At 40.4% G+C, this 13,164-nt stretch overlaps 1 protein-coding gene across 1 annotated transcript in view; it reads left to right on the top strand.

The window, feature by feature from the left end:
* Positions 1-13,164, top strand: part of RASEF (RAS and EF-hand domain containing) — a 103,268-nt gene that overhangs the window by 75,965 nt on the left and 14,139 nt on the right. Inside the window, exons 7-11 of the mRNA XM_083158336.1 lie at positions 636-704; positions 7,179-7,263; positions 8,035-8,111; positions 11,507-11,741; positions 12,899-13,045. Coding sequence (XP_083014462.1) covers positions 636-704; positions 7,179-7,263; positions 8,035-8,111; positions 11,507-11,741; positions 12,899-13,045 — 613 coding nt within the window. The remainder of the gene's footprint in view (positions 1-635; positions 705-7,178; positions 7,264-8,034; positions 8,112-11,506; positions 11,742-12,898; positions 13,046-13,164) is intronic.

The following is a 13,164-nucleotide window of genomic DNA, read 5'->3' as shown; positions in this document are numbered from 1 at the left end:
GGGGAGATGGTCGCCGGCGATTGAATACCCCCCATAGTGTGTGTGTGTTTGTGTGAAAATTAGGTTCTTCCTGACTTGTGCAATAAGGTGGCAGCCTAATGCTGTGTATACACGGTGAGATTTTCCCTTCAATTTTGACTATATGCAGTGGTTTAAATTGAATCAAAATTGAAAGGGCATTGAATGTTATTTGCTACATTTAAAGCAGATTCGATCCTGATGCGTGCTCCCGTGTAGTGTAAATCGAATAGAAAATTAGATTTCCCAGGCATGACTACATGGTATAAATCTAATATCAAAGAGTGAAAATCGAAAAGCAGTAGTGAAAACAAATAGTACAATTTGAATAAGCCAATTTGAATCGAAAACCAGGTCTGAGTACCGGTGGCGACGGCGGGGGAGGCGGCGGGGACCCCCGCTGAGCTACATTGCCATGGGGCGCACTTGCGTCTTGTTCACGCTCGCCCCTGGCGGTAGCTGCCCACTAGCGGTGGATGGCGGTAGAATCACCATTCACTACAAGAATGTGGCCGGCTCCATCTGTATGATGCAATCACTGTCACTTTTAAAGGCATGTTTAATATTGATTCTAGCTCGCAAATAAAACTGTTTTATATTCTTGATATTTTTTTCAGGGATATGGAAATTATCAGGGAGTATACAGATGACCGAGAGAATTTGGCACAGCAAATTGAGATACTGCAGTATGTTTTTTTTTATTAAATTGTAATAAGATTAATGTAAATATGTTTTTGTAAATACATTATTTTGAATATGTGTGTTATTAAAGATTAATGATATACTGTATTTGTACACATGTATGTTAACGCCAGAATTAGCATAAAATGACAACACAATTAAGGGAAGGGATGTTTGGAGCAATAACAGAAAAAGTATATGATGGCACAGCTGTACCACTGAATTAACATTTTAAGACTGTCATCCATTCGACTATAAATGAGTACAAATTAAATAAGGTTGGCAGGAAGGCTTTGTTTGGAATATGGACAGAAATAAAATGAAGATGAAGGTGATGACACATAATGGAATGGCAAACCTTGCATTCAAACTTAAAAACTAGTAAAGGTACAAAGGTTTAGCTGTAATGGAGTCCGAGATCGCCTGACATACAGGATGCCAACCGATCTCAGACATTTATTTAAAGGGGCAATAATTTACAAGACATGGGTTGCCTTGTATATTATTGCACCTTTAACCTTTTGCAGTCCACATTTTTTTTGTAATTCAAACAGTCTGGTTTTAATGTTTAAATCAATTGTAATTTTTTTTCAATTCAAAAATGGTCTACATTGAATGTTGAACGATGTTACTGTTCTTATTTTAAAGTGGCTCACCTCTGCTACTAGCACTAGGGCTGTTGAGCCTGATTAGACTTTGGACTGGAAAGGGTTAAAAAAAAGGCCACAGATCGGCTTGCATCTCAGGCGATTGCGGACTCCGTTACACATCATAAATTTTCTTTAATTAGAAGAATGTAAGGCCAGAGTCACTAAAACGAATAACCAATTTTGTGTCTGGAACATAGCATGTTGTGATGTTGTAATGTAACATGTGCAAATACATTTAGATTGTTTCTCTGCAGGGTAAATACATATGTAAATCACATATGTTAGAGAGCTTTATTCTTACAGTTCTTTAGATTTCAGTTTGAACACACACACACAACTCAAATCTAAATCTCTCTGCACATGTCACATCTGCCCCACCTCCATATTACACATCTCACAGTTACAATTTCTCACTGTATAGTCCAAAGCTTGGGATAAAATTCTCTATCACAATAAATTGACACTATTAAATTACCATATAGCATCCCTGCTATAGTCAGGGTCTGCAACAGAAATGTTGGGGTCGGTACACTGATATCTGGTGCATGGAGCTAGCACTTATGGGTGTATTATTTTTCAGGTATACACAAAAAAACACAGAGTGATTGCAGATAAGAACCACTGGACCCATCTAGTCTGCATATGTATACACACGCTATATAGGGCCTTATTCTGGTTGGTGCGGCCGGCCCGTACGCGTACGTTCCGGGGTTTTTAATGACCTGCGCATGCGTACCATCTCCAATGCGCAGGCGCGAACACTCCACAATGCTTACGGACGGGTCTCTCCGTGCGAAAAAACCTGTACGCGAGAGTACGGGCATTGGGGGCGGCATAGGGGCGTGATGAGGGGAGCGGCCGAAATAATGAGGGAAAATGGGCGTAAATATGGGCGTACACGGGGGTGTGCACCAAAAATGAACGGTGCTACTACCGCACGATCGGCTAAAGCACCGTTCATTTCGGACACAAAACAGGCGGCCGCCAACCGCCACCTCAGACCACCCCTACAGATACCGCATGCCAGCGTGCGCCTGGGTTTGCTAATTTACGCTGATTACTACTCAAACACATACACCTGAATGTAATAAGCAATGCTGCAGTCTATTAAGTCCAAACCATGATTTAACTACCTGCAAGCCTACACACAGCACTCAAACACATTGGAAGCTTATCTTTCTATACTTCTCGACATTTAAAGGTTTGTTTAATTTAAGGTAAGATTCTTTTTAAGACCTGCTTATATATGCTAAGGTAGGTATTTGTTAAACAGTTATACACATTCACTACGTGCTTTCATAGACTTTACACAGTAGCACACTCAATCTACACAAGTCGACATGTGTCAACGTGTTCACTCTAATACAAACATAGGTTTTGTATTTATGATACAATAACATAAACCACATCTAACACCTACAAAGGATGTTTCAGCAATGTTTTAAGCCCATTCCCACTATTTTGCACACAATCTTCAATTGAGTTAATAGAAAACAATAATTGAATAACAATTAGAATAATTAATTAATTGTCAGAATTGTAGTTGAAAGGCAAGATTTGCAGGTCCATATATGTGAAGGGTATGCCAGCGTGCACGGACGTACGCTCACTCTCACGAGCGGTGACATAAGCTGAGTTTTCTATTGAAAACAATAGCGACCCGTCCGTGCAAGCTGGCGTACGCTCAGATTTCCGCAAGAAGTCGGCGGGAAGACGGACGAGAGACGTCCGTAAACGGTGGCGTACGCTCTGTTGTACGCCAGTTGTCGGAGTCTAAGGGCTGATCCGTCCGTGTACGTTGGCGTACGCTCAATTGTACGCCACTCCCCTAAGACGTTGTTTCTGGCCGTACGTATGCGGCTGATTTGTGGGTGGACTTAACCTCAACGGCCGCGTACGGAGAGCGTACGTTAATATGGAACGTACGCACGTTTGGCCGCACCGATCAGAATAACCTCCATAGTGTGTATATATATATATATATATATATATATGTATATGTATATATATATATATATATATATATATATATATATATATATATATATATATATATATATATATACAGTATATTTTTGGAGTGTGGGAAGAGACTGCATTACCTGGACACCCACACAAGCATGGGGAGGATATACAAATGCCACACAGTTAGTGCCAAGTTACTTTACACACCCTGCACTACTGCTGAGCACAATGGGCCATAAAGCACTATTTGCACTTTGATATAACATTCCATAGTGAATGGGTTTTGTCACAGTGGGGCAGATGTATTAAGCCTGGTGAAGAGATAAACTGGAGATAAATTGGAAGGAGATAACGCACCAGCCAATCAGATCCCAACTGTCATATTTCAAACACAGCTGATTTCTCTGCAGTGCTGCTCTTTTTAGGTGCACTGAAATGTCTCCACTCACTGGACAGAACAGAGAAGGGCAGAGTGGGAGGAGGCAGTGTCATCTGACATCATTCATTACAATACAGGGATCCAGACAGGTGAACAAGGGCAGGGGTGGACTGTGATGGAAAACTAGCATGGGAAATTTCTTCACGCTTGTTGAGTAGTGGAGTTGGAGTGGTCTGATTTGTGAGGCAAATTCCCTCCTCATAGCACCTGATTTTGAGTTGGGTGCAGCAGTAGCCTGTCTTCTGTTGCTGCAGTTGCAATTATCACTTTATGCTAATGCCCATCCCTGGTGTACATCCATGTATCCAAATAAGCAAACACTGAGGCACACCCTGTCAGTGTCTACCAATGCTGCAATCTTGCTTTATGTGCTTTTAGTCCCCATTATCGGTCTTTCCATTAAAAATTGCCTCCAATACGGTCTCCAATGTGAGCCATTCAGTGTCTCTGTACACAACCACTTTAAGCACACAAATACTATGTCACTCCAGTAGCACACAAATACTATGCTACATCTGTGTCTGATTAGCCAACCCCTGTAACCACCCAGGAAAAGAAATAAAAAACATTGGTCCCAATAGGAAAAGAAAACACAGTGACTCCCACAGGGAAAAAAACAAACAACATACTGTATTGGCTCCTACAAGAAGAAATATAACAAATTGTCCCCCAACAGGAAAAAAGATAATACATTGCCCCCCACAGAAAAAAATAAACATGGTGGAATTATAAAGAAATCAAAACACATATCAGGTCATAATACAAAAGCATCACAGAACCTGATATATAATATTGTAGTGAACAGGGTTGCACGATTTAAATCAAATAATTAAATCAAGGATTTAAATCAAAACGTTAAAAAAATACAACTTTTGGTTAGAAAGAGATATACGTGTAGGTGCACAATCAGTGAGGTCGTACAAGTGTAGAAGAAGCTGTTAGATGATCTTGAAGAGATTGGACACCACAGAAATGTACAGTAGTAAAGATGGCAAAGGCAAGAGCTAAAATTGCTCTCACAGATGCCCACTTGCTGGCTTATCTACTTGATCCTAGGTACAGGGGAAAATGCTGTTTGCATTAAGACTGCTATAGAGTTTGCTCATCCTATTTAAATCCCCAAAATCTGCTTTAAATAAAAAGCTGATTTAAATTAAATAAATCTGATTTTTAATGTATTTTTTCTAAAATCCAATTTTTTTGCAACACTGGTAGTAATCTCCATATACGGTAATACAGAGCTTCACATAGATTGCCATATAATATACCAATGCTGTCTTCTCCTCCCTGTCACATCCATATATCCTTCTCCCTAATTGTCACATCCATATCTCCTCCCTACCTGTCGCTTTTATACATTGTAACACAATGAGGCGCAGAGCTTTTATTTATAAGGTAGTCATAGTAATTAAATCATAGCACTAGAACTCTGACCACATAATGGTACTCTTCATAAAGTAATAAAATCAATGCAGAAAAAAAAGGTACTTGTTTAGTTTCACGGCGGCAATGCGTGCCGCTCTAGCTATGAATCTTGCCTTACTTCTCTAAGCTACGTTATCAGCGTAGTGCCTGTTTGAATCCTGGCAGCTCACCAGCTGCCTTACTTCTGTAGTGTATGTTTTCAGCGTCCAACGCTGACTCCGCGGCAGCCCAGCGCTGCTACTCCTAAGTCTTTGTCAAGCCTAGTGAGCGCCTCTCACACAGCGTTGGCGCCCACATGATATTGTCTCTTCTGTGGAGAGGGGATCATGCGAGCGCCGGCGGAAAGGCGCTCCATCTGTGTGAGACGTAGGAGCGTCTCAGACGCTCCAGCAATGGGCAGTATTCAATGAGAAAAATTCTCTGTGTTTTATGGAGAATTTTTGCTTTTTTCGCCTTGGACGGAGCATTTTGCTCTCCAAAAGTGAACCACCCTATTCAATGTGAAATATTCGCCGCCTTTCTAAGTGATTTTCGCCGTCTCTCTCCGTGTAGAAATTCTCCATCTTTTGATGGAGAGCTGGAATGTGAACTTTTAAACTAAAAGGTTTTTTTTTTTTAATTTTGGTGTCAAAAAATCAGGTTTTTTTTTTCTGTGAAGGGGCATGTTATTTTTATTCATGTGCTTATAGCCCATGAATATATATTTAATAAAAAAAAAAAAATATATATATATATATTTTTTTACACAGTGCAGCCAGCAGGGGGCCGGAGCGCTCGAGCCGCTCATTAGATATTCATATATTCACTGCACCCGATCGTTAATATGCACGATCGGGTGCAGTGAATACTGGGTCCCCCGCTGGTTATAGGGGGGGGGGGGGCAACCTGTGCTGCCTGGGTCCCGGGGAGCCATCCTCCCCTCCACATTCCTCTGGAGCAGCCAGGGAGACTTTAATCTCTCTGGCTGCTTCCGTCCCCCGGCTCCCTGAAAGCTCCCTGCCGCGGACGCTCGTCCGCTGCAGGGGTTAAGACTCGCCGCGAGTGGCGGCGAGTCTTAAATACATTGAATAGTGGGAGCAGGAGGCTCCGGAACAGGGAGAGTGCATGGCGAGAGAAAAAAATATCTCTCCATGCACAGAGAATTTTTTTAATTGAATACTGCCCAATGAGACGCTCCTGCTTTATATGGCAGGTGTGAAGGTGTTCCTGAAACAACCCCACCATCCAGCTTTGCACAGGGCGGGATTTCACTCTGGCAGGGCATCGGCTATCTGATCTCAGGGCCCTGCAAATTACCAGAGATCCAATCAGGTCTGAATTTACCCCAAAGCTAGGTACACACTTGTGCCACCATACTTTCAATGCAATTTTACTTTCAATTTATGTCCAATCAAAGTGCCTAATCATGCGAACACAACTTTATAATGTGACATGATCTACATAACTTGTCTGTCTAAAATACCTGCTGAAAAGACACAAAGGGGCCCTGCTGCGGGAGGACCATGTGCTGAAATATTGGACAAAACTGTCAGAAGTCCGCACACACATTTTCCAATATGATGCCATTAAATCTGAAATTTATTGAACTGCACATAAAATCTGATCTTAAGATGTGTCCAGTTTTCTTCTGAGAACACATAATCGTGGGTGCATACGCTCTCTTAAGATATCTCATGAACACGTTGGGAATTGAAAAAACTGTCTGATGATTGTATCGGTGTGTGCCCCCCAGCTAAAGACTTGTTAGTAACATCCCTGGGCTAGAGCATCTTACAGAACAGTTTAAAATGAAATAGTCAAATTATTATTGTTTTTTTCAGCCAAACACTGTATAGGAAGTGATAGTTATTTTTTTCCTGAGGGATTCATAAAAAAATTTACTTTTAAATTTTACAAATTTTTTACTGTTTAAATTTAAAATTATCCAGTTATTTTTCTTTTGTTGAGATAAAAGCATTGCAACATTTCTTTAGTTCACACATTACATTTTTCTATTGCAGAACAGCTAATAGAAAACTGCATGACAGTAATGATGGACTGCGGAGTGTGCTGGAGAACAGTTTGATCAAGTACAACAGATCACTGGTAAGTTAATGTTCCAGACACTGGTTACTGTTCCTCTTGATATGCTCCCTGCAGCAATATCAGCACAGCAAGTGGATATGAGCATGGCATAGGGCAGCTACAGCTTTATCAATTTTAATATATTTTTTTATATTTTTCCAGCACAAACAAAAATTGAGATTTATAGACATATCTGTTGTTTAGCTCCTATCTATCTATCTATCTATCTATCTATCTATCTATCTATCTATCTATCTATCTATCTAATTATCTGTCAGTCGGCCTGTTTATCAGTCTGTCTAAACTAAAATACAATGTAATCTTTTATTATAATTTTTAAACAGGACAGAAAAAGGTAGAGTGGGGGAGTGGGGATAGAGAAACAGGACAAGAAGCAGTCAGAGAAAGGGAGGGGTAGGATAGATGGAAACTAAGGTGCCTTGCATGTATGTATTATACCAGGGCTGGGCAACACCGGCCCTCCAGATGTTAGTGAACTACACATCCCAGGATGCTTTGCATTAGTTTCGCTATATGGCCATGCTGAAACTGATGAAAGGCATGCTGGGATGTGTAGTTTATCAACATCTGGAGGGCCGGTGTTGCCCAGCCCTGTATTATACTGTATATATATATCTATATATCGATATAGATATATATATATATATATATATCTATATATATATATATATGTGTGTATTATAATATAACAAGGAAAGAATATACAAAAAAATGATTTCTCATCCCATTTCACTAAAAGTTGCTAAGAAACACTTTGCCATGTCCTTTCAGCGTGCAAACACTTCACCAGGAAATACAATTTCTAGAAACAGTCCAAAATTGAACAGATGCAATTCTCCTTATGATCGGTACAGTATACCTTTTACACATGAATCATATGTTGGTTGTGTTTTAAGTAACAAATCTTTGTTTGTGGCTGTGTTTGGTGTATGAAATTATCTTAACTGATGAAATGACATTACATATGGGCTATTACTCTGCTCCTTCAAGAGATGGCAAATAGTTTATTGCCTGTGTATAATAGTGGTGCAATCTGGAGAGACATTCCTCTTGTGCATTTCCAGAAGAGGCTCTTTTGAAAGCTAAAACTTTCTCTCATTTCTGTTTCTATGCTTCCTACTTTAATCACTCAGGGGCAGATGTATTAAGTCTGGTGAAGTGATAAAGTGGTGAAAAAGCAGTGATAAAGTGGAAGGTAATAATGCTCCAGCCACTCAGTTGTATTTGAAAAATGACAGTTAGTTGATTAGCTAGTGCGTTATCACCTTACACTTTATCACTTCACCAAGCTTTATAAATCTGCCCCATAGTGTCCAGGGGTATTAAGGGCTTACCTTATCTCTTAAATTAATAATCAATTTACACATAATTTATTTAATTATTTATTTACAGTTTCTTATATAGCGTATTAGATTCCATTGCACTTTACAAATGTTGACAACACTGAAGGAACAAACTGGATAAAATAGACATACATGGAGGAAGGAGGGCCCTGCTGCAAGCTTACAATCTATAGGGAAATTGTAGAGAAACACAAGGACATAGCATAGCAGTCCCACCAATTTGCAAGTCCAGAAGGGAAGCTATATAATACATAAGTGCCTCAGAGGAATATGTGTATGGTACTTAAATATGATAGGCTTGCCTGAAGAGCTGAGTAATCCGTGCAGAAGAGAGATGCAGATCTTGTACAGAGTGCAGAGAGCGAGTTGGGAGATATTTTGAGATAAGTGAAGAGATATAGGTTGGTGTGGGTTGGTTAATAGCTTTATATGCAAGTATTTTATTTTTAATATTGTAGAATATGGGCAACCAATGGAGGAGCTGGCAGAGCGTTTTAGCAGTGTTGTGTGTAAGATAGGGTCATATCTTGGATATGTTTTTTAGTTGCCTGTAACATGATTACTTGTTACTCTGGTGGACGGATCTGGAATCCCTCCAATTGGGATGCTCCCTTCGGTCTTGGGACTGGTTGGTGGTCACAACCGATGCCAGTCTCAGGTTGCATAGACCCTGAGGTTGCAGGGTCTATGGTCCAGTGTGGAGTCATCCTTGCCAATCAATATACTGGAGCTGCGTGCGGTCTGGAAGACGCTTCTGCAGGCAGAGGAGTTTCTGAAGGGGTCTCCCATTCGAATTCAGTCAGACAATGCCACGGCTGTGGCTTATCTGAAGCACCAGGGAGGCACTCGCAGCAGGATGGCGATGCAGGAAGTCTCTCGGATTTTCTGGTGGGCCAAAGCAAATATCCTGGCTCTATCGGCGGTATTCATTCTGGGGATTCAGAATGTGGAAGCAAATTTTCTCAGCAGAGCAGAGCTGCTGGAAAGAGAATGCGTGTTACATCCGGAGTTGTTCCATGAAATTGTTTCTCTGTGGAGGTAGACTTGATGGTGTCCAGACACAATAGTCAGGTGTCCAAGTTCTGTTCGAGGACCAGGGATCCGAAGGCAGGGGCAGTGGATGCCATGACAGTTCCGTGGTGCTTCAGCATTGCATATGTCATCCCAACATGTTGGCTCAGGTCCTCAAGAGAGTGAGGACACAAGGAGCAAAGATCATTCTAATAGCTTCGGATTGGCCAAGGGGGTCTTGGTATTCCGACATACTGAGCTTTTCGATAGCGTCATGGCATCTTCCACTTCGACCAGACCTTCTCAAGCAAGGTCCTTTTCTTCATCCGGACCTAGCTAGGCTCAATTTGACGGCTTGGCTCTTGAAACCTCCATCTTGAATAAGAAAGGTTTCTTGGAAGAAGTTATCCGAACTATGATTAGTGCACGGAAACCGGTTTCAGCAGCAAATTATTATAGAGTTTGGAAGACGTACATTAGATGGTGTGAGAGACAGAGTTCACACCTCCAGATTTAAGGTTTCTAAACTTCTGGAATTTCTCCTGGATGAATTTTCCACTGGGTTAAGCCTACAATCCTTGAAGGTGCAGTTGTCGGCCTTGTCCATTTTCTTTAAAAAGAAAGTGGCTTTGTTGCCGGAGGTGCAGACTTTTCTCAAGGGATTACCCTTCTTAAAGCTCCCTATAGACAACCCATGGCGCCTTGGGATCTGTCACTGGTGTTGGCAGTACTGCAGAAACCGTCGTTTGACCTGCTAAGGTCAGCTGACCTTAAGTTTCTGACCTGGAAACTGACGTTTCTATTGACTATTGCTTCGGCTAGGCGTGTGTCTGAATTAGGGGCCTTGTCTTGCAAGTCTCCTTTTCTGTTTTTTTTTTCAGGAAGATAGGGCTGTTTTGAGAACTGTTCCAAAATTTTTGCCTAAAGTGGTATCCACTTTTCATTTAAACCAGGAGATTGTGCTCCCGGTGTTTTGTAGGAATAGGGACAAACTAAAGAAATTGGATGTTGTTCGCGTTGCGCGTTTATGTGGACAGAGTGGAGGAGTTTCGTAAAACTGACTTGTTACTAGTACTGTATGACGTACAGAAGAAGGGAAGCGCCTGCCTCTCTCACCAGGATGGATTCAGAAAAAGGGATTCGAACGGTAAGTTCTTACAAAAATTGCCTTTTTGGTCGAGGCATGCATCTGGGGTATGCCGTACTCTTATATTTGTGGTCGTGGTGTGCATTTGGGCTGTACCATACTCTTTGGGTTATGCTTTACTCTCTACTTTTGTTTAGTTTCCTAAACTTTATATATTTAACTTTGTTACAGAGTATTCATTTGTATTGTTTTTTTTTGTGTAAGATACACAATTGATTGCATAAGGCTACATACCCATCATTATTCAAATTGTGTTGTAAGATAAAATAACTTATGTTGAGCACGTTAGCAATTTTAAAATAAACAGTGGTTGTACTGTACCAAATGACACTGTATTTTGTAGTGTTTTCATGCGTTTAACTTTAACCTTCTTTACTGTGTTCTCTTGGATGCGTATTGCTCAATTTCAAAGCATCGGATCACCATCAATGCATTTGGAAACTTTATTCATCTCAATGGAATCACCTTGTTAGTGCATAAGAAACACTAAATATAATGCTCTCTCACATGCATGTGACTTGAACTGGATTACTACCGTATGCTACAGAGGAATGTCTAAATAATTGTAACTGAACACACCTAACCAATGCATACATAAACACAGTGTGCTGCAATGCCAGTGCATACCTTGCCTTAAACTGGCTAATTTAGAAACTGTTCTGGTAGGTGTTTTATGTAAAAAATACATTAGCATGTGTATTATAGGTCTGCTCTGAAATGTTGTGTTTCTGTGTTTTACAAGGTCTCCTCGATCATCCTTCTTAGACGAGGACTATGACTCTTTAGCTGTATGTGATCCCATGCAACGACTGAACTGTGAGGTAGACAGCCTTCCTGAAAGCTGTATAGACAGTGGCCTGTCTACTTTGAGGGACTCCAACGAATATGATTCTGAAGTGGAATACAAGGCACCAAGGAATTTTCAGAGGTCAAGATTTGCACATGAGAGTAACTGCGGTGATGCCTCTGATACAGATGTGAGTGACAAAACACTAATACTTTCAAAGAGGGTCTGTCCCTCCTGCTGGCTCTTCGGGAAGGTGGACAGATGACATTCCCAGTATGTTTCAATTTACCGTGTTTTGGACATTTTAGGCTTTAGCTATGGGCAACATGTTGTCCACTTTTAAAAACCCACACTTTAGTTAATACTGTATACCCCTAATTATATTTCACACTGTTAACCCTTTGAGTGCCAACATCTCTGAGAGATGTGAAAAATATCTGTTAAAAACGCCAGCGTCGCTCACATTTGTTATGTAAATTCAAATAAAAAATGTTATGTAAAAAAAAAGATTATATTTCCTATACAAGGTAAACATTACAGGTCATTATGATCAATAAAAATGTTTGTTTGGCAATTTTCACACCTATTTTGACAAATTCACTTGGCAATAAAAGGGTTAATGGTTGAAGAAGAAACAAAAAGTTGTTGGGAGGGGAAAGCAATAAATGGTCTCCTACAAAAGCTATTGTGCACTAGACAGTATACAGTATGTGAGCACTATTATTTGTATGCACTCAGCTTTCACTAAAAATGTATGTGTTTTTACTTTCAGCCACACTGTCGCTAAAAAGGGGGAAGGGATAATTTGCCTGTAATTAATAGTAAAGTAATGCTGTTATTTTTAGTGATAATGTAGTGATAAATGAATCCATGTGCATTTTACGCACTGCACACTAATGTGCTCCATAGTAAATTTCTTCCTAAAGGTGAATCTTTCCATGGAGTGATAATCCTAATGAGCGACATTATTTAGGGTACACTTTGCCTTGGAAAGACCCACTTTGTTTGGTCCGTCATCCAAAAAGGATCATTTAAGTGGAATCCCTACTTTATTGTAGCACTCCAGCAGCTCTTCCAAAATATCACTAGTGAGTACTGGGCCAACTATATCATATACTGTTCTATGTGTAAGGGAGTTCTACCCGAATGTAAAATACCTTTAAGAACATGCTCATCAGCAAATCGTTCAGAAGTAATACTGTATGATGCACAGTAATTGATGAGTATTGATATATAGTGCATTACAAGCCAAGCTGAATCTTCTCACATTTCTCTAGTGAGCATTAAGACAAGACTTCAATTCCCCATCAGTGGTGGCCTAATGTGTTGTTTGTTACATGGCTGCAGGTTCCAGAAATCCGAGATGAAGAATCCTACACTGTAGAATCTGGTGGCTCATTTCTAGACTGGAAACCATCCCAGCCAGTCAGCAGGAGTAGCTCAGGTGCATCATCAAGAAAGTGTATATCAGCGCTGCCCGCCCATGTGACAAATGTAAGCAGAGCTTCTGTGAATACTAACATGTTTTAAGACATAACAGTGTAAATGATTTAAATGCAGATTTATCTAATCTTTACTGAACACAAGAAACTCAACAAGACTTGTAATCCTTT

Source organism: Crinia signifera, chromosome 1, assembly GCF_055691185.1.
Source record: "Crinia signifera chromosome 1, ASM5569118v1, whole genome shotgun sequence".
In the NCBI taxonomy this organism is placed as follows: domain Eukaryota; kingdom Metazoa; phylum Chordata; class Amphibia; order Anura; family Myobatrachidae; genus Crinia; species Crinia signifera.
This window is presented reverse-complemented; position numbering and strand designations above follow the sequence as displayed.